This window comes from Centruroides vittatus, unplaced genomic scaffold (genome assembly GCF_030686945.1).
Source record: "Centruroides vittatus isolate TY-2023 unplaced genomic scaffold, ASM3068694v2 contig_694, whole genome shotgun sequence".
Classification (NCBI taxonomy): domain Eukaryota; kingdom Metazoa; phylum Arthropoda; class Arachnida; order Scorpiones; family Buthidae; genus Centruroides; species Centruroides vittatus.
The window spans coordinates 789,566-814,782 of record NW_027122438.1 but is presented as its reverse complement, the minus strand read 5'-3'; the positions used below and the strand labels follow the sequence as shown (position 1 = coordinate 814,782).

The following is a 25,217-nucleotide window of genomic DNA, read 5'->3' as shown; positions in this document are numbered from 1 at the left end:
AACCTGTAATTTTTATATAAAAATTTCCCTATAGTGAATTTTTTTAGGATTTAGCAACTTTGTTATATAGAAGTTTGACTGTATTTATATTTTACATATACATCAATGATGATATAACTATTTTCCTTGATATATCAGTTTTTTAACTGATTCATCATTAGATACAAATAAAATAAAATTATAACAACTTGAATTAATTTTTACCTGCAATTATTGAATATAATTTGCATGTAATTTACATGTTTATTTTTAAAAATAAAATTATAATAATTGATACTAATTATTAGATAAACCATAATGAATGTACAGACTACCAGAATTTATACATTGTAAAACTTTAAAATCATATTAAAAATGCTAATAAATTAATTTGCAATTTAACTGGATTTATCATTTTGATGGCTGAGAATTATAATTTATTTTTTAATTATTCAAGTAATACATTAACTTGTTATTGATCTGTTGAAAGATTTAGAGATTAGTTTTTCCTTTATTGCATTGCTGTCAAAAATTACTTATATAAATTTTTGTGTGTAGTATTATAGGTACAATTTTTTATTGATATTTAAGTGATGTTTTTATAAATTATTAAAAATCTCTTTCATCATCTTTTTGATACTTTTTATAGTAGTTTATTAAAAAATATTCTCTGATATAAATATAGCAAAAATGAAAAAGATTGTTCAGAATATTAAATTATTCTGATTGATTAGGATTTGTCTAATGATAGTGCAAGTGGTAGATTAAGTTATTAAATTATAATGTGTAGATCATGATAATTTGAGAAGAAAAATACATTGTTAGTTTTATTGAATTCAATAATAAAACATTTGTATTTGCATTATGAATTAGGGCACAGAAAACAGAAATTAGTCAGCTGAATTGGAACAATAAATTAAAAAATGTCATATACAAAATGATAAATGTTTTCAAAGCATTGGTAATAAAAAATGTATTTTCAGTTTACTGATATCGTTTTCAAAAACAGGAAAACACTAAATAATATATTAGAATAACTAACTGAAATACTGTAGCCTCTCATTCTCTATGTTGCTCGTTTGGATATATCATTTTTCTTTATTTTTTTCCAAATATAAAAACACTTTAGTCAATAATGGATGGATACCTTAGTTATATCAGGCTATTTAATATATTGTTCATTTACTTTGTCTCCCTACATGTGCAATATAAGAAGGATTTAGTGTAATTATTTTTAAAAAATTGAAATCAAAAAGAAACAAAAACATTTTAAAATATAATTGTAAAACAAATGTTTCATTTTGAGAGGAGCAATTACATTAGATGCATTATATGATAGAAATTGAAAAAAGTTAGTCTGACATAATTGCATACACGAGAGAGAATTTTTCCTATATAGTAGCCTCCATGTCCATATAAGGCTAGTTTATATTGCTGAAAGTGATGTTGAACTAAATTCAGGCATTTGTCATAGATTTTCTTATTGACTGCACAGTCATTTATTCAATTTCATTTTACATAATATTCTTTGATGAAAAGTAGGCAGTTCTTGTAACTATTGACACTATTATTTATATATTTTAAATGAATACTATACAACTCAAGATGTTAATAAGTTCAAATAATTTGTATCAGATTCAAACATAGACTTTGTTTCAATTTGAAACTGTGTAAAAATAAAAATCTAATAAGTTAAAAACATTAACTGGATAATAATCTCATGCAGAAATAAAAATCAATTTCTAATTAAAATTAACACAAATAACTGTAGATTAACATTCAAATTATTTTCATTGGCCCAGACTTTTAATGATGACCTAATTACATCAAAAGGACACACATATATCTAATTTGGTTTCTTTTCGTTGTTTTATTTTGAAACTAGGGTGTTGTTGGGGCGATTGCTAGTTTTGTAGTCCTTAAAGTGTTATTTTTAAAGTCAGACAAGATTATTTTTGCTTCTCTGCATTTAGCTTTCATTTTTATGCTCTTGGTTCTCAGTCAGTTTTTTTTTTTTTGTGAAATTTTTAAGTGTTGTTTCACTCTGTTATCAATTGTACAGTATGTACTGCTTATATGACATTTTGTATTACCTGTTTCATCTAATTTGACTGGATTTTTGTATACAGGTACTCCTCACTTTACGACCGAGTTCCGTTCCGACGACTACGTCATTAAGTGAATTGGTCAATAAGCAAGAAGCATGCACCAGGAATATAGGATCGTTGTAAAATTATACAAATTATGCACAAACTTCAAATTTATTTATAAAAAGACATGCATATGTACATATTATCATTTGTTTATTTGGTTATCTGGAGCTATAGAGGGTCTAGGTTAGGGAGATGACGACAGGTGAAAGGTTGTATCTTCAAGGACGGAGGTTCTGGAAGTAACAGTCGAAAAGAAACTTGTGTGGTTTGCTTTGTAGATAAATTTCTCTATAGCACTTCAAACGTTCATTCATCTCACATTCAACTTTACTAAAATGTTCAGTATTTAGATCCATAGCCTTAAGTTCCAACATAGGTGCATTAATTTTGGAGAACACACCAGCTAACCCATGTACCATGAATTTTTTTTTCACTTCTTCAGTTTTTTCTTTCCTCTTCTTCCTCTTCTAAATGCTGCATCGCTTCTAATTCTATTAAATTCTCATTTGTTAGCTCTCCATTGGCATAATCCACTAATTCAACAATGTCTTTCACTTCAATAACTAAATTAAGCACATTGGCAAGGCCCACAATTGTTTGAATTACATCAAACTGACTAAAAAGTGTATAGTAAGCCTATAGTATGCTCGGTTCGCATGTCACCAATTGCCACTGATCAACGCCCATGCTGAGAAAGAGGATTCCTCAAATTGCAAGTCGAAACCTAATTGGTCATAAGTGCAAGTGGTTGTTAAGCAGATAGGTCGTAAAGTGAGGAGTATCTGTACTCATACTCATTTGATCTCCCATATTGTCTTTTTTTGATCCTTGATCCTGTCATATACTGTGAGCTGCCTAGTTATAATTATTTTAATATTCTTTCCTTCAATATATGGCCTAAATACCTTTGCAGTGGCTACTCTCATTACTTTGACAAACCTTGCATTTTGTGTCTCTTTATTTTTCTTTGTCATGCTATATTTTTTTTTTTTTTTTTTGCACACTTCACAATGTTCCAGAAAAGTCAATTGAAAAACTGTATGCCTATGTAACTTCTCCAATATGTTCAATCTCTTTATTTAACTTAATTTGCTTAATGAATAAGCTAAGGTATTCTATATGAGTGGCCTAAAACCTGCAGTTTGATATTTTAATGTATCTCTTGAAATGGAAATGGATGTACAATGGTGTTGCAGTTGGTTTTCTGTAAACAGAAGGAATAAACTGATGCCATTCATCTCTGTACACATCTAACAAGATTACTTTATTAAATCTGATAACTTACTGTTACTTGGCCTAATAATTTTGTAGATTGCATATTGAAAAATGCCAATATTATTATTAGACTATGTTTTCTTAGTAAAACTCTACTATTAAAATAGCAGGAATACAGTCAACATGAAAATTTCAGTATACTCTTATTATCCATGCATACCCTTATCTCAATAAAACTTTATGCCAGGAATACAAATATTAGCATTAAAATTTTTAAAAATTTGCCTTGTTAACTCTTTCTATTTAATTAAAATGGTATGTTGAGTATTAGAACTACTGCCAGAATGTCAAGGCATAAATTTAAATGGTATAACAAGTACAGTAAGTGCAGTTGATTCTTGATTCCTTTTTCATTAAATAAGTTGCAAAATTGTTTGGAGAAATTATTTTGAATTGTTTCCTTATCAATAAATCATTAATATTGAAAAATTAATGATGTTTTACAACAATATCTAGCTGGAAACCTGTCATTTTCAGTTAATAATACAAGAAATATATTGTGCACTAGTTCAATAAATTTTTCTGAAGTTTTTGTTTACATTGAAAGTTTATTCAACTTTAATCATAGGTAAAGCTTATTAATTAATTAATTATCATTTTCAAAATGTATTTTATTCATAATATATAAACTGTTATGTTAAATTTAATATGAAATTCAAAACTAAAAAAGGAAGAATCAATTACCTCCCATTAAAACAAACTTGTGGATTATTCATGTTTTCCTTGTTATCTGTGCCTCCATTACTGGTGATTAACCTGGATAATCATGAGTGTACTGTATTTAAAAGATTCCAACATGGAGAAAGGTTAACTTATCTTTTCCCTATTTCTCTTATTGTTTTAGCTCATTGTATCAAACTAAGATGATATAACTTATCAAATCAAGAAAGGATATTCAACAGAGCTCTTTTTCTTGATTTTTTTTTTAAATTAAAACTAAGTTTTTTCATAAAATAACATCTATATTTCAGGAGTATATTATGTTTTACTCATGAGTAACTCATGTTTTACTATAATCCAATTCTTAGTTTATGTTTTATTACTGAATATGAAAACAAAATATAAGATTATATTACATAATATATTATAATAATTTTGATTTTATTTTTTTATTATATTATTATTTCATGTAAGATTTTTAATAAGAAGATTATCAAATATATTAATTTTTTTGGAAATTACTACTAGAATAATAACAAAGAAATCATTGGTTTGTTTTCTGACATTGATACCACTTTTCATGTATAACAGTTTTTATCAATCTAACTTATGTTTCTAAAATTAGAGCTTTTAAAAGGCATTATTAAAAGTTTTAAATAGACTATTTTTCTGTATTGAAAATTCATAATTCACATATATGCTGTTTGTATTTAAAGATAGTGTTAAAGTTAATTTTAATGCGTATTTCTTTTTTTAATTTATGATGACGATGAAGTTTTTTTTGTTTTTAATCTTATTTTTATTTAGTTTTACCTCATAAAGTTGTAATTTGACTTAAATATTTTTAATATAAAATTTTAATAAAAAGCTAAATAGAATAATGCTGTTATGTAATAGTAATGGTTATTAGTTGCTGCTATTTTTACATTCCACATAGGCTGAGAGTTTTTTACATTCTCAGCCATAGAGCTCAACCAACCCAATAATCAATTAATCAATTCAAATAGTAATTATTGTTTTAACACTTTTTATTTGCTAGCATAATTTATGCTATTATTTGCATTTATATATATGCTTCAAACTTTATGTTAAGCTAATTATTTAAGTTAGTGATTATCTGGAAAAAATGCTATTCAATGCCATATATTAAAATTTTAAAATTATTTAAATAGAATCAAAGTTATTACTTTTTACTTTATCATTATTACAGTTAAACACCATTAATACTAAGTCAAAGGGACTTAAAAATTGGTAGTTTGTATTATTGAAATTTGTATAAACTAAACTTGTTAACATTGAAATGCTTGGCCTTCCTTGTCCATGGGACTTCAAATCTACTTTGCAGAAACCAATAATATAATAATGGTGTTTGACTGTATTTGACTGAAATTAATAAATAGATGTCAGGTATATATGAAAATTATAAAACAAGAATATTAGGTGACTAAGAGTGCAGTAGAATCTTTTCCAGACAATCTATTTTTCAATTTATATTACTAATTTTGCTTTTATGCTTTATATATTTTGCTTAAAATTTATTCTAATTTCTTGCTACTCTTGTAACATCTTGGATTAAGCGTTACCTGGACATTACCCGTTGTTCTCACTCTTCTGGCATTTTGTATCACTTAAACACAGCATTTTTCAAATATATATAATGAGAGGAAAATTAAATATTGTGAGTAAATGAACTATTTATTTAAATGCACAGCAGAATTTCATTTAATATTATTTTTAGACATAATTACAAAAGTCCAGCTAATTTGCACCTATAAATATTTTCACTGACAAATTGTTTAAAATTAAATAGAATTATGTGAAATATATATATTTTATACAAATTATAATATTTTTAAGAATAATTAAAAAACTTTCATAAATTTTAGGGACAAATTAAATTCAGAGCCTAAGGTGAACAACATTTTGAGATGAACCTCTTGGCATACAGTTGAAATGCCTTTTACAATTACAAAAACATTTTGTATGCTATTACTGAAAAATGCATTTTTGTGGGTTTTAATATTAATAATAGTAATAATAGATGAAACAGTCATCATAACAGAACAAACATCACACTTATTGACAAATAAAATAAAATCACATACATCCATAGACATAGCTTACCAAATACCCACAACATACCAGGTTGTTCAATAAGTTTTGTCGTTCAATAAGAGATGGCGCTATTAGGTTTGTCGTTTTATTACTCTAAAAATAGTACTACTTTTTTATAAACACGTGTGAAGTTTCATGTAGATCTGTCAACTCATTTCTATATTTGCAGCTGTTCAAAGTTGACGTGTCAGTGTATTTTTTTACAATGGAAAAAATTGAATATCGTGCAGTGATAAAGTTCTTATTTTTGGAAGGTGTAGCACCAAAACAAATTCATGAACGATTGGTAAAAGTGTATAAGGACTCTTCACCTTCAATTAGAACAGTAGAAAGATGGGTTGCTGAATTTAAACGTGGCCGTACAAGTCTTGAAGACGATCCACGTGAAGGACGTCCAAAAAGTGCATCAACACCAGAAATCGTAGCAAAAATACAGCATATGGTTTTGGAAGATCGTCGATTAACTGAGAGAGATTTAGTAGAAGCCCTAGGGATCTCATTAGGCAGTGTGAGCAATATTTTGGCTGATGTTTTGGGTTACAGAAAGCTGTGTGCACAATGGGTGCCGCATTCGCTAACTATGGAGCAAAAACACATTCGAATGCAACTTTCTCAGCAACATTTGGAGCGTTTTAGAAAAAATAAAAAGGATTTTGTGCGTCGTTTCATTACTATGGATGAGACTTGGGTCTACCATCATGATCCTGAATCAAAACAAGAGGCTAAGGAGTGGTGTGAACCTGGTACTTTGGCTCCGAAGCAAGTTAGGGTCCAGAAATCGGCCAAGAAGGTGTTAGCATCAGTTTTTTGGGATGCAAAAGGAATTTTGTTTGTGGATTATCTCCAAACTGGTAAAACAATAAACTCAGACTATTATTGTAACCTTTTGGACCAGCTGGATGTAAAAATTCGTGAGAAAAGACCTGGTTTACAGAAGAAAAAAATCATTTTTCATCAAGATAATGCACCCTCTCATACAGCTCAAAAAACCATCGCGAAAATCAGCGAATTAAAATACGAATTGTTGCAACATCCTCCCTATTCGCCAGATTTAGCTCCCTCTGACTTCTGGCTGTTCTCACATCTTAAAAAATTCATGCGTGGGAAACGATTTTCATCGAACGAAGAGGTAATAGCAGCCGTGGAAGCGTATTTCGACAGTCTTCCGGACTCTCACTTCAGGGATGGAATCCATAAATTAGAAGATCACTGGAACAAGTGTATTGAAGTTCAGGGAAATTATATTGAATAATAAAATGTATTTCAAACCATAAAATTGTGTTTTTTTTATCGAACGACAAAACTTATTGAACAACCTGGTACAAAACACATACACTGAAAAAATTAGTAAATACTCAAAACTTGTCCATGAAATAAAGCATCTATAGAGAATGGATGAGGTATTTATGCCTAATAAGTCCTTTCTTGCACAGGTGTTGTATCACAAGAGTCTGAAAACATTAGGGCTTCACAATAACATATAACATCACACTAGAGAAGGCTGCTGTATTAAACATATGTCACATAGTCATGAAATTTCTAAAGACAGATACATAAACAAACAGCATATAAACAAAATATTTGCTTTCTGTATTTGTTCAGCATAGCATTAGGTACTGGTAAATATGCCCTGTAGGAAATACCCAAAAACAGAATAATAATAATACAAAAAACAAGAAACATCATGAATATATGTCTCCTCGATTTATGATGGGTTACATTCCAAAAAACACATCATAAGTCAAAAATAAAAATAAATACTGTAAGTAAAAAAAAGGCTATATACAAGGTTATACAATATGTGATGTTGCATATATATTGTAGTGTACAGAAAAAAAAGGAAAGAATGAATGAATGAAACAGAAGAAAATGTATAGAAGTATATTATGCTAAAGTTATGCATGCAGTAATCTTTCAAATATTGTAACATCCACCAGAAAAGTATGCAATAAAATGTTATTATATAACTTTAAAAAAAGTTGAAGGAGATGGTGGAATATTAGTTGCTGAATGAAGTAGATGTTATGGCAACAGTGCCATTAATGTCTTCTTCTGAAGCATGCTTCCAGACTGAGGATGCTACAAGACACTAGCTGCTTTGATTTCAAATTCTAACAGTTTTTATGCTTTCGGTTAACTTGCATCTGCCATCATATGTGCAGAATACAGTATGTTGAAACATTGTAAGTCGAGGAGCATCTGTCTAAATTCTAGTAGACAGAGCGGTACATTACTAAACCTTTATATAATTTAGGTGGATGTAACACAACATAAAAAGTGATAGACATTGTTATATGGTTGTGTATTCAAAAGAATCTATTTAGCATCGCTATGATCTTAAGAGTTTGTTGACAAACTGTGAAACTGATAGTTGGCTTAAAAAGTCTTTTTTTTTTGGGATGATTGAAAGATTCATGTTTGATAATTAAATGATTAATTTATAAATTAAACATAAAAATTATAGAAAATACATATCAGAACCCAATATTTTCAGATGAAACTTGTAGTGTGTCATCATAGATCATAGATATCATAATCATATCATCTAATCATAGATATTTTCAATAGTTACATATGTCATATTGCTGTTAACAAGTTTTCCAATACCAAGATGATTGAAAATAAACTATAGTTCCACAAATTATAAACATAGTACAGTGGTGCCTCGTATAACGTACGCCTCGAATAACGGACTGACTGCGAACAACGGACTTTCGGCATAATTGGTGACTGCTCCATGGGTGCGTTCTTTAATAGCGGTCGCTCTGCGTCTCCGCTACTACGGGAGTGCGCTGCTGTTTGTAGGCATTTAGGAACGACGGTGAAAGAAAGAAAGATGGCGGCGCCCGCACTATCGATAGTATCGTGATGGAGGAATCTATAATTCTAAAATATGAGCTTTTAAAGGCAAAAGAAGGGTCCCAATTGTAAAATTTAACCATAAAATAAATTATTTGTTGAAAGAGCATTCAAAATAGCCACGAAAAAAATTCGTAAAGACACTTACATCACCGCGTGCGCTAACTCGCGCTTCCACAATTTCTAAATTTTCATTCATAAAACCACATAATGGACCCGGAAACGAAACTATCTGAGCCATGGAGGACGCCATGTTGCTTTCCACCGTAAACTACTGCTACGAGCGGCCGTTTTTGCCGTTCGACGGCGCGCACTCCCACCGGAATTTAGGAACGCGTTCCGCAGGAAGTTTTAAACGGATGTCGCTCGTGCAGAGTTACGCGGACGAATAAAAGAACGCACCCCATGTTCATTTTTTATGATACAGTACGGTTATTTTATGCTGCGGAACAAATTAGATGTTTTAACATGTATTTCTATGGGAAAATGCGTTTCGTATAACGGACGTTTCACTTAACGGACGTGCACCTGGAACGGATTAAGTACGTTATATGAGGCACCACTGTATTGATTATCCTAACAAAATAGATATATCAAGTTTCATTTAATTAAATAGAAATATGGAATCTTCAGTTTATGCATATTATAATTATAGTTTGAACTTTATTTTGAATGGTTTTTAAATATTTTATGGTATTTAAAACGTTTATTATTAAACAGCCTAAGTTATAAAATATTACAATAAAAATTTCTCTTAATTAAAGTTTGTAATAATTATATAAATATATTAATTTTTTTTTAATTCTAGCTTTCTTTTCAAGTAAAATTTATTGTTGGTGTTATAAATATGTATTGTCAGGATATAGTTGTTTTCGTAATGAAGATTTTATGGACCATGGAATTTTTTGGTATTTAAATATTCTATGTATAGTGAGAGTTTAGATAAAAATGACTGTATTTACATAATTTTATAAATTATGTATTTGTTAATAAAGATTTATAAATTGAGTTTCTGTATTATCTATTTTAGGTCTTTTGAGATGACCATATTTTATTGTATATATCCCACAGGTTAACTGTAAAACAGTCAGTCAAGTTGAAAGCGGATGCGAGTTATGCGATGGAAAGCAGTGTTGTCAGATTTAGGGAGAAATCCCTAATTCTGGATACTTATCAAGTAAAGCAAAGAGCAAGAAAATGAGATTAGGGAGTTATTAAATCTAGATACTTTCCCTAAATTTCAATTGACATAATTTCTTTTCTTAAATGGCACAGAATAGATTCCTTGTGATAAATTAATGCTGATCTAGATGGCAGGGTGACTAAATTTTGCATATCCCGCAATGTGGGGCTCCCTGGGGTCTAGGTGTCCAGCACTGCTTGAATGTTTTTAAAAATGTATATTAATAAAAGAATTGCTATAAGCTGTTAAGATAGTAGCCTACATTCTGGAGATCCGAAATCGAATTCGGGCATGAAAAAAACCACAGGAATTTTTCGGTTTCATCCCCACCACCCAGCTGCCCTATTATGGGCTTGGCCGAACTCATAATGGGCTTGCTAAAAAAAGCCTTACATCATTGAACTATTAGACTTCATTTAAGTGATTTAAATTCCTTAGATTATGTTATAATGATTTTGAGAACAAAACTGTATATTGAAATGGAATATATCTGAAAATTTTTCTGTAAAACCATCAAAAGCCAAACATCTTGAAGAACGACATATGGGTATTGAATCATACCGGTGTTTTCTTGATTCTAATGCGCACTTTTTGGACTTCTGGTCTCCGAAATTGATGTACAGTACACCTTAATATTAATTTTATGTAATTTTCAAAGTCGGACATATTTGTATGTCGGAAATAATTACAAGATAATTATGATTAGTTTCTAGTTAATTGTCGTATTATCGGAATCTTGAAAGCAATTTATATAAAAATTATTTTCACTAATGTGATGTTTTAATGCTTTTTAAATAGTTATCAGACACATTAAAGCTTTTATTGGGTTATTGAGATGTGTGTGTGTTTTTTTTTTTTTTTATCTGCCTACCGGTGGGCATTTTTTCATGCTCATCATGGGATCGGTTAAATTCACAATAAGTGCGATAGGGATGAGGGACGGGGCACATGAAAAAATCTTGGTGTTACTTGTCTGGACTGAATCTCGCGTCCCGAAAGCGGATGGATTGGAAAACTCCGGGAATTTTTCGGGATTGATCTATCTCGGAAATGGGGCTGCTTATGCCCCGTTGTGGACCTGATCGAATACACGATGGGCATGATTAAAAAAATGCCCTCTTAGTGTTTACAGGGCAGAAAGAAATAAACAAAATACTACTACAATATTTTTGTAGTAATAAATAAAGTTTTTAATTAATTTAATTAAATGATAAAAGTTTATGCGAATATATTTATGATTAAGTCAAACAAATTATTTAAATGTTTCACATAAATACGTCGTGATTAAAACATCTTTACACTTCTCGATTTTGGACCACCTGTAGCGGAATTTATAAACCCACTGTCGTGGGTTCGCACCCCGCCAACGGGCTGGCACGTGGAAGTTTTTCGGATTTTCTTCCCATCAGTAACGTTTAAATATAGGCCAGTTTTTTTCTAAAAGACCTCTCGGGAGGCATTTCCCTCCTCGGCAGATCGCCCATGTGTCGCATTGTCTTTAACCGAATAAAACTAAACTAAACTCCAGTAAATTTTATCGAATTAAACATCTTTAACCATTCTTCTCGTATTAGCGAATTAATTTTATATTTTATAACTATTAATTCTAAAAACTCGTGAATGATTCCTTACGCTTGACCTTTGGAAGTGTTCACAGGATGGTTGTGTACCTTAAATTTTAGCATTATAGAATTTAGGGATGTCTGAGCGATAAAGTTTCAGCCAATAGCTGAGAGATGTGCCTTGAAAATGAACATGGATTCACGTTATAACGGACACAGATCAATAACCATACTGGGAAAATGTGATAATTCCCCATGATGAACGAAATTATGAAGATGTCAAAAAACAGCACCAACGTCGTTACTGCAGCTTAGGATTGACAGTTTTCCAAGCAACGTGACATCAAACAGTAGAAGGAAGCGAATATCATTGCGAACTAGAATTGGAACCAGTTTCCTGAGGCTACATGGTAGAGAAGAGTGGGTAAAAGTGCGCACTGGGGATATAATTAGTTGTGTAAATGTCAGGTTGGCATTTTGAGTTAGTTTATAAGTTCTCTTGCTGAAATGAAGACTTAATAATAACTGACTTGGCGTGAATAGTTTTGAAATATTGAGGTAAGATTTATTTTTTATCTTTCTGATATATTTTGATCGTTTACATAGTATATTTCATAATATATGCATTAGGCACACGAGAAACGAGTCTATGGTGTATAAAACATTTTAAAATGTTCTCGATGTAGATGGCAGTATCTGTTTTTGAAAAAGATGATGTTGCCGGGTAAATGTTCGTATGCGAACTTATTTACAGATGAGGATTTTGCACCCTGTGTAGTAACAGATGTGCACGCTGATAAAGAAACATAAATATTTGGAGTATCTGATAGAGAGATCAATAAAGAAGCCTCATCATCTGGAAGAACAGATGCAGATGTGAGGATTGGAGAATGTGCAAAGTTGTTTAATTGAAAAAATTTAATTTAATGAAAAGTTGTTCTTTTTTATTAAATTATGTTCATTAATACACACTTTGTATAGCTTTTTATAAAAACCTTGTCCTCAAACTTTTACTCTACCATGTATGAACTTTTGTAACCTTTTGAAAAATGTTTATTATGTATATTTTGAACATGTCATTACATAAAATTCTACTGAATCTTAAAGACAGTTTGAGAATTATTATGTATTTTTCAAGATTCACTCTTCTAACAAAGAATTTGTATAAAAATCTAAGTGCGTACTCTTGTCCCACTCTTTTCTACTGGATAAGAAGAAAAAGAACACAATTGTTTTAAACAATAATGAAAGCTGGCATAAAGGACATGTGTGCGGGAAATAGTATGAAACAACAAAGACTGACAACTGAGTGTCTTTGTATGTTAATTATTGAACGTGCAAGAGCTCAAAAAATAAGATCTAAATAAAATAATGCCTGATTCATAAAGTTGGGGAAAACGGGAATTTACTTTATTTAATTATAATTAAATTTTAAAATAAAAATGCTGGACGATTGTAATTAAATTACTCCTATTCAACGCTGTCTAGAAAAATATCAGGTGGTTGCATAAATTTCTTGCAAATATGGTTTGGTGACATTTCGGGACATGCAAAAGACATTTCCGTGAAAAAATTTGTACAAAAACGCGCTACTATGGCAAATTATGGCGCTTTAAGAACGAAAAGCAGTTTTATTCGCGGGGACGCATAAGGGGCCGTCCATAAATTACGTAAGGGTGATTTCGGCCATTCTAGACCCCACCCACCCCTGTGTAAGAAACCGTAATATTTTCTTTGATCCCCCCTCCCCTTCCATATCTTACGTAATATTTAGGCATGATTAAAAAAAAATTTTTTTTATGAAACCCTAAAAATCTTAGGTTCAAGATATATAATTATTAATTAGTTAATTAGTATGTACTATTATTTATAAAGACTTTATGTGAACAAATTTTAAAATATAAAAATTAAATTGTTCATTCGAATTCATTAATTTTAAGAACTTTATTTTTTAATTATTAACAATCTTTTCATTGTTATTATCATTAATCAACGTCATAATATTCATTTTTATATTAATTTTAATTTTCACAAAAGGACGCAAAAAACTTTGACAGATCGACTAGCTACTACACGTGTGAACAGAAACGTCATACAAAACAAGAGAGAGAAACCACCAGACTGCCTTTCTCCCTTGATATTCAATAAAAAATGTGTAGAGCTTGAATCTGCTAGCGTTATTATGCTATCACGTCACACGAGATGGCATTGGTACAACGAGCGTTCTTAATAGAAACCGCCAAATTCAAACCTCCACCACTCAACGAGATCAAAAAATAAAAATAAGAATATTACGTACGACGAAGATCTATTACCCCCTATCCCTGAGTAAGAAATCGTAAGAAATCCTTAACCCCCACCCACCCCAAAATACCTTACGTAATTTATGGACGGCCCCTAAACAGTGTTGTTTATCGAGAACACGTTGCAAATTTGGCAGTCTCAAATCCCACCTCGTGCGAGAAGCTCTACAGAGGATCAATTACGTCATAAATACCGGTTGCCAATCTTACGGGAGAAAATTATTCCTATCTGCCTCCTTGAAATTATCCCGTCCATTACACTCGCGCCCTCTATCCGTAGAAATATTAGTGAGGTTGAGGCCGAAGTTTTAAACGCGAAAACGTGTACGTCGGACGTTCAGCGCCGCTTTCCCGTAAGCCTAGAAGTTTGAAAATGGCGTTTGGAAAGTCAGTGGAATCATGCTCGACATTCCAAACGCCATTGTCAAACTTCTAGGCTTACGGGAAAGCGGCGCTGAACGTCCGACGTACACGTTTTCGCGTTTAAAACTTCGGCCTCAACCTCGCTATTAACTCGCTTTCCCTACGTCAGAATCTCAAACTTTTTATCTCGACCCCTTCTTATCTCAATAAAATCTATAGACTCATTTTCAATGCCTCATTGAAATGAGTTTAATCTAAAATTTATGGTTTTACACACAATTTCAATCTATCAAACATTAACAAATAATTAAAAAATATGTAAAATATTCATTTCTTTATACACTTATTTCTTATGCATAAACCTTAGTTTTTTCCAAATTTTTGCACCGTCTAAAACTTTTAGTCCAGCCCTCGAGTGGTTGCGATTTCCTAGTTAAAGAAACTTTGCCCTATGTCAAAAAAAGCCTGTTCTAGACAGCTCACTCCATAAAAACTATTCAGCGCTCCTACAAGTGACACTGGTTGCATTTGGAGCTAACTTGGCCATGAAAACAAGGAATGTGATTTTGGTCAACATACGACGAAGTTGCATGGGGCAATGGAAAAATATAGTTTATAATGTTTTTTATTCGCAGATTAGGCTAGATATCATGAATTTTCTGTTGTTTGTTAATGATGAAATTTGGGGCATCCTTAGGGTTGGGAAAAGGACCACCCAGACGAAAAAGGTCAATCCTGGTAGTTGTCAATCTAAATTAAAAAATTCAGCAAGGAGTTACTTTCCCAGGCAATTTTTAAAACTTTGGTAGCGCCATCTGTTGCAATATTTTATTTTAATTTTTTTGTGTTTTTAACTATTATAAAGTGGCAAAAAGTCGAATTTTGAGGGTAGAATGGGTTTTATAAAAAATTGTAAATGTTCATAACGAGTAAAATCGCCATTAAGGTCCGTCTCTAGTGGAGATACACACGACCCTCTTTATCTTCCCACTCCCTCGACCTTTAACCACCAAAATTTAATAGCACCGATCCCCCTAATACACAAACCACCGTGTAAAATTTCATAAATTTTCGACAAAAATTACAGGAGTTATTAAGCTTCAAACAGGGTAAACAAAAACGTGCACCCCGTACACACATTAACATCCATACATACAGAAAAAACCCCATTTTATTTTTCATTTCTTGACGTTTCAAGGTGTCCCGAGTCCAAAAATGTAAAAATGTTCGGGTGGGAGCCATTTTTTTGACCGATCGCCATACTTCCCCTCTTAACCAAAAAAAGAAATGATGAAAATTAACCAAACAAATCTTTATTCACAAACTGTATAGTCAGATTTTATTACATCAGCAAAATGATCACATGGCACAATTACAGCATTATTGAAAAAACACTTGAGGTAGGTCTTTTACTGAAATCAGATCTTGAATATTTTTGTGTCAATGATTTATACGAATCATATTTTTTATCACTGTAACAAAAATTATTAAACGTAATTAGAAGGTAAGTTAAGATAAATTTTCCAACTGACATGAGAATATATACAGAGAGGGACGACATTTTAAAACGTTATAAATAGAAGTAATGTTTAACATTGGTTTTATTTAATATAATAAATTATTCCGGATTGTTGAAAAATATAAACTTTTCACGCATATCAATGAAATTATTTTTAATTTGATTTGTCCTTAATATTTTTATTTATTTTGTGGATCGATAAACTTTTTGAACTGTTTGAATACTGTAAATTCATCTTAGAATATAATTGAAATATCGATATATTGCACGATATTTATTCGGTTATTTAAAAAAAATATTTGAAAAATTTTATATATCAAAACTTCTACAAGTATTAAGTACATTATAAATTAAAAACATTCTATATCAAGAGCGTCAACATGAAAGCGATCTCGAATCATTTTCATAATTAAACCAAATCCTCAGTTCGTGCTAATGGTCATTTATCATTTCCTTACGTTAATATGCATTATTCCTAATTGATATTTAATAAATCAATAAAGAAATGATCATTGGCTTCATATTTTCGTATGGAAAGTTATCTAGATGCCCTTCTAACAAGGAAAGATTTAAAGAAAAATGTAATAAATCGCCAATCATGTTCGACACCTCTGATTTAGAAATATTTCAATGAAACTTTATACATAATCAGCGGCAGTCGTGTCTTCGGATATTCCGGAATGATGGAGTTGACCAATATCTTTGCACACGCCTATTAAATTTTGGTAATTGGGACTCCAATTAAGTAAATTCTCCCATCTCATATCAGAACTGTTTGTGATTTTAGTAAATTGTTCTTTACTAAACGATTTATTAACATCGTTCTTAACTTCTTCATTATCATTCGGAGCTACGTCATTTTTGTCAAATTCAAACTCCGAGCATGTGAACGAGTCATTACCACTTTCGTCTGTTGTAGAATCTTGTTGATAAGAAGAAGTTAGATAACATCCAAATTTGTCCACCAACGGGTTATCATCGCTAGATGATGAAATTGTATCTAAAGTATTCACTAAATCAATGTTTTTAGTACACTGTTGCGTTTCTCTCGCATCCGCAGCTACTTTCAAAGCATCAGAACTTCCACAACACGAGACCACTCTGGATGCTTGAAAATCTTGATTGTTCGATGACAATTCTCCAGGTACAACACGTCTAGTTTTTTGTGTTATTTGAAGGCTGCTAGTGAATCTCGGAGCACCTTCTCTATTTCCTTTGTAATGGTATCCTAGAGAAGTTGCTGATTTCTCAGAATTATGCTCTGAGTTATATGGTTCTGATTTCATATTCTCTTCAGACACTTTTTCAAGAACATCTCTGCTAATGATATCCGGACGTTGGGAACATTCCGTTTTTGGAACCAAATCCTGTGTGATTCTAACGTTTCTATTTAAAGAATCTTGAGTATTTGAAGATTCTGTTTGAGAAGGCGCTTCTGTTCTTGATGGGTTTATTTGTTGTTTGATTTGATTTGAGATTTTTTCTTTTGCCTGTTTTCTGCTATGATACTGATACATGAGGAAGCTAATTAAAATGGAGACAATAAGTATAGCGAAGAAAATTATCACTAGAATTATTCCAATATTAAGAGGATCAGTAGCCAAAAGAGGACGATCATAAATAAGAGAACTACAGAATCCTTTTCTGGCAGATCCTCGAATTTTAACTTCAAAGTAATTAAAATTCGAATCCAATACATCTGTTTGTACTTCATTGTTAAGAATGATCATTTTGACACAACCTGAAAAAGAAATTTGATTTTTTAAAAATTAGGATTTCTTGAAAGAAACATTTTTATTTATTTATTAAATATTTAAATGCACAATTAATCTTTCTTTTTAAATCATTTACTATAATAAATACAGTTTGGCCAAAAAATCGCTTGCTAAATGGGGCAATCACTCTTCTTATTGTTCCAGGTGCAATAACGATCGGAAATAATCATGCCGACCCCTAAATAACGAATGAAGCTTGTTTTCATCTAGGACAGTCAACGTCGTCTTAAATTTCACTAGAATATTGCCAACAGCTTGATGTGAAGATACGCAAGATCTGAGTGTCTACAATAGAATTTATCTGCAGTTTTCCGTGTTGTTCTGTGATTGTCCTAGCCAATAAAATAAGTTCAACTCGTTGTTCAGGGGCCAGCGTGACTACTTCCGGTCGTTATACACCTGAGAACAGTGATTACCCCATTTAGCAAGCGATTCGAAATTTAAAGCTCAAATACAGAAGACTCTCGATAATTTGAAGTGGAAGAACAGAGAAAAATTTCGAGTTACGGAAAGTACTATTATTTTAATAAGATCGTAAATATTACAATACAATACAAAAAATATAGTTAGACTTAAATACATTATAATTTATTATTTGTTACATACGTATATCCACAAAATAAAAAAAAAACAAAGAAACTATTGGTAAAAATAACTCTGTTACATGAGTTTGTTGTTATCAACGATTCATTGCTTCCGAAACTATAATGCTTTCAATAAGATCGACCGCTTCGAAAATATCTTGTTATATGAATGGTGTAGTTTCTAGAAAGACTCTTAAAGGCTCAAGAGGAAGAGCACTTGCTTTCCTACATATAGGGAAAGCAGGATATTTGTCCTCGATAAGATTTATTTCTTCTTCATCTTCATCGTTTGTTTCTTGCACTTAGTTCGCAGGGTGGAGACATATGACTCTTTCTATGTCTCCACCCTGTCGACCTTTAATTAAGAACCAAAATTTAATAGCATTAATGCCCCTTTATACAAAACCTAACGTGCCAAATTTCGTTTCTTAAACTTTATACCCATTCTCAGATATTGTTTAATATCTCAGAACAGAGAATAAAGAAATTAAACAAATTAGACGCCAACACACGCACTCACACAAATTTTTCCTCTACATTTGACATATTTTGGGTTCGGGAAGTCGCCAAACGTGTAATTTGCACAAAAAAAAAAAAAAAAAAAAAAAACTCGGAGAGTCAAATTTGACACGATTCCAATACTTTTCCGTTTTATACGCGTAACAAGTTGGGAAAGTAAAAAGGACGAAGGAGGACCCCTGAAATCGGGTATCAAAAAATGATCGGTATCATATTTCCATTTTCAAATTTTAAATTTTACTGTTGTGGGAAAGTCAATTCCGTAAAGTTTTTTGTTAAAGTTAAAAATTAACAGAAAACAATTTGTTTTATTTATTTATTTTTTCCAATGAAGGGGACAAAAAATAAAATCTTGCACAAGGCACGCGAAAAGCTAGTTAGGGACTGACTATAATATAAAATCTTTAATAGAAATTTGCTCTTAGACTCATCGGCTTGCGTGCATTCTCAATACTTCAATCAGCTAGTTCGGATATAAATATTCATGCTAATTCGAGTTTTAATTGTTAAAAAAAGGTCATATTTTCTGTAATAAAATTTGTTTTGATACAACATAAGCTTACAACTCTTAAAATAATAAGCTTTCCCATCTAGGCTTACATGAAATAGGTCCAATTTCTTTCTAAAAATCTATTTATCAGCAAAATTAAACATTTTGCAATGACCGTTGGAAATATGATCTACTTATTATTATATTTTCTAAATATAATTGGTTATGCATCGAACAATCGATTTAACCATACAATACCTTTAAATTTAAATAATATTCGTAAATACGGTATTATAATTTCTTTTAATCATTATAAAAAGCAAAAATTATAGAATTATTTCAGACAGAATTACCATATTTTGCACAGTTTTAATAGTTATTGAATTTTAACAAATACTATTGAACATTACTTGTTTTATATATTTAAATAATTAATTAATTAAAAATAACATTTAATTTACTTAAATTATTATTTTAAATTTCATTTTTATAAAGATTATTTAAGCAAAGTTATAATATTAAACAAGAAAATTAAATACCTATAATTAGAAGTTAACTGTACTCATATCTTTTTTAATTAATTGAAATAGAATTAAAATTATACAATATATACAGTATATAAATTACATATATACAATATAAATAAATAAATTACCTATGAAAGATGATTCTTCGTTACCAATAGTCAGTTTATTTAATTTCGTGGTAAGAAAATTGTGACTAGATTCTACTGTTTTCCACAAACCATCAACACTTACGTTGATAGACGAAAGATGTTCGTTTCCGTCATATTGGATACTTATCGAATGCCACTGGCCATCAACTAAATTTATGCTACTGATAACTTGTTTTACATTACTCACATAATTTGACACGTACAGCAGTTTTCCTTTTTCAATCTAATAAAAATGATAAATATATAATATTAAATGCAAATATATGTTTAAGTAATTTAAATAATAAAGACTTGTATATAATTATAGCTAGACAGTTAAGATTATATAAATTTTAAAAAATAATAATAATTTTGTAAGCATTTATAATTTAAATAAAAATAAAGGTTTAACAGTAGTAATATTGTTTATAGAAAAAGTATGTATAATTACAATCTATAAACGATAATAATGAAATATTTTCATTATATTAATCCAGTGGTTTTCCCCCATAGACTACTGTGCTACAATACTTCAGCGGATTGATTATTTTATTGGATATAAAAATAATGTGTACCTGTTCTATATGGTACTTCTAAATTTTGTAAAATGGTATTTACAAAATACGTTCGAGGAGGAACAATTTACCGGTACAAAAATATTGTAAAGGATATGTCCCCTTTGTTACAGTGTACACAGTGTGAATAAAACAAAGAAAATGGCAACTACGATCCATATATATCATACGTGCCTAAGTTATCTTACTCGTTAGTCTCATTGTGTCCGTGATTGCGTTCTCGTAAATATCACTTGGCGCTCGTTGCATCGAATATTTCGTCACGTAAATCGATTATTTACAGGTCCATTAATGACTATTCCATTAATAGTCTCCCTCCAATAACAGTCACATTCAACTCCCAAAGAATAGAAATAGCCGCCCTCTAATAATTAGCACAGTTGCAAGCTGAAAGAAGTTATACCGTATTTGTTCCAATAAACTATGCGCGGTTTATTAGAATAAATAGGGTATTTAGTATGATTAATTTAAAAAGGAAATACACTGTAATTATATTTTATTTTTAAATTAATCATTAGATAACTAAATATATCTAATAATATTTAAACATAAACATTTAATGTTTAATTACTTTCATAATGACTTTGAAATTTAAATGAATAAATTTTTTTCTTTTGAGGGAAAAACCTGTCTATTTACAACTGTAACAATAATGGAATTCATAGCTTACATACGGCGAGAGATTAAGTAGAAAGTCTTATATAATAACTAATTCTCAACCTTATTACTCGTTATAAATGTCCGATTTTCCATCAAACTAATATAAAAATTTAAATAATAAAATGTTAAATGTATACGAATAGAATATGAAATGTATAGAACGGCAATATGAATAGTAATAGTAAATTAGGAAGATTTATTAAAGTAATTTGCTACATTATCGACTGGCCTGCAGACATGGGCGTCCACAGAAAAATTTCCAGTGGAGAACAAAGCTCGAAGACAAATAATTACGTCAATAACTTTTTATTTAATTTTTTGGGTTTTTTTCACAACTAGATTATAGAATACAGTACTTCATCAAAGCGTCCGATGGTCGGGGGTGAAAGGTTACGTATCTCAATCACTTTTACGATTATAATTTGTGGAATATTTTGCTGGATCCCAGGGGAGGTCAAGTACCCGTTTGCTCCCCTCTGCGGACGCCCATGCCTGCAGATATATAAAGTATTGAACTGTACAGTGACGATAAAGCAAGAAGAAATGAAATTTTTAAACTTTTGTCAACATCAAATTTTCAAATAACGTGTTTAACTAAAACTTATAAAATGTGGTAATGACAGATGTTCGAAACGAAAACTCTTAAGGAACATAATATATAATTGGGCGCATTGAACAGCAATATTTCTCCGTTTCGTGTAGTTTTACGTGACAGAATTTATATCTTTACGCTTAATATTTCAGCGATCGGCTTTGAATGTAGCAAACTAAATTTTGCCTAACTTTTCTTTTACTTTCCCGACGAGGAAAAGTATTGGAATCTTGTCACATTTGACCCTCCGGGTTTTTCAAATCTCAACGTTTTGAGGCTTCTAGAACCCAAAAAAGTAAAAAAAAAAAAAAAAAAAAAAAAAACAGAAAGAAAGAAAGAAAAGAAAGAAAAAAATTCCGCGTGTGTGTGTTTTGGCGTCTATTTCGTTTAATGTCTCAGGGTGGGGAAACTTGGAACGGTAACTTGTATATGAAGAACTGTTAATTTTTGGTGGTTAAAGGGCAAGGGAGAGGAAAAATAGAGGGAGGTCATATGTCATATCTCGAGTGGGATAGGACTTAAAATTTTACTCGTTATTAGTATTTACAATTTTTTTTTCTTTTAAAAAAAACTCATCTCTACCCTCAATATTAAGCTTTTTGCCATTTTATAATAATAATAATAATAATAATAAGTGATTTTTAACAAAATCTCATAACAGATGGCACCACAAACAATTTTAATTTTGTGCTGTTTTAGAGTTTTTCGCTGGGAAAGCTACGCAACTTGTTCCCGGGTTTTTTCCAACAAGAAGAATTCTAACTGTAGTAACCGAAAAGAATGTTAACTTAATGATTGATTATGTGAATAATGAATATATGGCATAGATCTTTGAACTTATTATCTTGCAAGTTATGCCTGAACATGTTTACATCTACATTTAACTACAGTACTTAATTCCATCAAGTACGATATATAATATATTTGCAATATATCAATAATTCAGTTGAATATATCTTTATTATTTCTATAATTTTATGGGTAAATAAATTACTGTACTTTATTTTTTATTTTATAAGCGAAGAATATCGGTAGTTTATTTTATATTAAATCTACAGGCCTATTTTCTAACACTTTTAATCGTTCTTACCAATAAAGAACTGTATCCGTCTTTAGTCTGTGCATAAAAAAGATACCCATGTATCGACATTGTTCTAAAATGAAAACTGAAATAATGCTTGTGATCGTCGTCAAGTTGAAATCTTCGATATTTCTCTTGAGGAATAAGTTCTATATAAGATCCCGGATCTTCTAAAGTTATCGGTTGAAAAGCTAACAGAATCGAAAAACGTTAGTTTGGTATAAATGTTATTAAAATAAAAAATTTAAAATTTCATAAACCTTCATCACAGTTAGGAGCAATTGCATTTTCAAGACAGTGACACGATTTGGTGAACCATTTATTCTGACAAATGATACCTGCTCCACACGAAGAAGAATCATCACAGCTGTCGATCCGGCCGCAATTAGATTTTACATATTGGGACGATAAAGGTACAGCCAAATCCATTGTTTTACCACTTACAGTAAATTCTCTTAAACATCCTACATAGTCGTTTGAAGATAAAAAATGACGCTGATTGGCAGAAATAGTATCTAAAGTTGGTATACCTCCCAAATAAAGCGCACTAGATGCCGAATTAATCGTCCTGTAAAAAATTATTTTAAAGTTGCCGAATATTAACTACTTTATAGAAATAAATAATTAAAAATTTAACAAGTAGAAATAATTCTAAATTACAGTAAACTCACGCTAATGCGGACTAATACAGAGTGAAGATTGTCCGAGTTAGCGGAGTGTTTTCTCCAACGACAGTAGGCCTTCATATAGAAGTTCTACCGCTAAATTTAATATTACAGGAAATGAGCTCAAAAAGTTTCATGACAGTATAGTATGCAACAATGTACAGTCTTCAATAACTTACCGAATACAGTAATATAAAGTACTGTACGTACTAAAGATTTCCGGATATCGAAACACTCGTTAGTTATCAAGAAATTATAAAGAAAAAAAACTTGTCTGTTACGCAGATTTAGCAAGGATTTACTGTAGTCTGCAAATAAAAGCATTTACCAAATACACTTTTACAAAACGAATCACTCCTTCGTTATCAATTTAGAATTGTTTGCAACCCTATTAAACACAATTGATGATTTAATCTACTCGACATCACGTATAAATGTAATTATATTGTTTCCGTTTTCATCAAGTGTATTGTAACAACAGAAAATTTATAAGCCATTGTCAACGAGAAACGTTGGCAGAATTTGACATGAGATAACTTATCAAATGCCTCCATTAATTTCAATGATAGAGAATAAACTCTAAGCTATAATCGATCATTTTAATCAACAATATAATTTGACATAAACTAGAAACATTGTATATTCGATACAAGTTAACGAAACTGTAATACATTTGGCCTCCATCGCAGTGGATAAAACATACGCACAACAGATTAATCAAATAATGAAATTCAACTTTTAGACGGGTGTTTCGTACAGACAACATTATAAAAAACATTAAAATTCGTTAGATATTAAAAATATTATCGAAACTTAGTTAAAATAAATGGTCATAAATTATGTTTTCATGTAGCTAACTAAATACTGGTTGTTCGTCTACAATTTACCTCATCATTTAGGTTTATATTGTTTATCCATTAGCAAACGACATTATAAACAACCTATTAGTTTCTTTGACCCAGATGCTAAAGGACTCGAGGAGTTGTTTCTGCTAAAGATAACAAGGGCTGGAGACGAGAGGACACGAAACCCTATAACAAAAATCGTTTCGGTTAAATAACAACTGGTTTACACACAAAAACACGCTTATAATTGAGAAAAATGGATTGGTATGTATTTTTTGGAACAGTTGATATATCCGTCGAAAAGAAATGTAAAAAAAAAATATATATATATATGTCTATTCTTTGTAACATACACCTATAAAGCTGTGTGATGAAACCATCACGCATAATTCAAGTCATGCGATGAAGCGATAAGCCTAAATTATTGGATCAACTTACAAAAATGCGACCAATCTTATCGCAAGATTAATCTTAAGATCTTCAATAAAAGTCATTTTCAACTTCTTTTTGATTTTGTCATGTCCTTTTAAAGTTTTAGCGACATTTCTGAGAATACGAAAATATTTTCAACTGAAATAATCGAGAATTTAATCAATTCAAAAGTTTTAAAAGCTATTTAACAAAGTCATTTAACATTAATATTTCGTTCACTCGAGAGTTAAAGCGAAAATTGACGTAATTCGCTTTTAAAATTGTTTTCATAAGGAGAAATAACTTTAAGATAATCGTTTTATTTATTTTTGAAAATGTAAAATTTATATTCAAATAAAAATCTATATTTTTTAAAAAATACGTGTGTTAGGTT

The 25,217-nt window shown here is 30.6% G+C and overlaps 2 protein-coding genes across 3 annotated transcripts in view; one reads left to right on the top strand and one right to left on the bottom strand.

The window, feature by feature from the left end:
• Positions 1-10,049, top strand: part of Ostgamma (oligosaccharide transferase gamma subunit) — a 31,614-nt gene extending 21,565 nt beyond the window's left edge. The window contains exon 11 of the mRNA XM_067276448.1: positions 9,850-10,049. Coding sequence (XP_067132549.1) covers positions 9,850-9,865 — 16 coding nt within the window. The 3' untranslated portion in view covers positions 9,866-10,049. The remainder of the gene's footprint in view (positions 1-9,849) is intronic.
• A 6,179-nt stretch (positions 10,050-16,228) lies between these two features.
• LOC136980358 (cadherin-related tumor suppressor-like) overlaps positions 16,229-25,217 on the bottom strand; it is a 54,296-nt gene continuing 45,307 nt past the window's right edge. For both annotated transcript variants that reach the window (XM_067276449.1, XM_067276450.1), the window contains 4 exons: positions 23,163-23,470; positions 22,912-23,093; positions 19,995-20,238; positions 16,229-17,712 (listed from right to left, as the gene is read on the bottom strand). In XM_067276449.1, the coding sequence (XP_067132550.1) occupies positions 16,610-17,712; positions 19,995-20,238; positions 22,912-23,093; positions 23,163-23,470 (1,837 nt within the window). In that variant the 3' untranslated portion in view covers positions 16,229-16,609. The remainder of the gene's footprint in view (positions 17,713-19,994; positions 20,239-22,911; positions 23,094-23,162; positions 23,471-25,217) is intronic.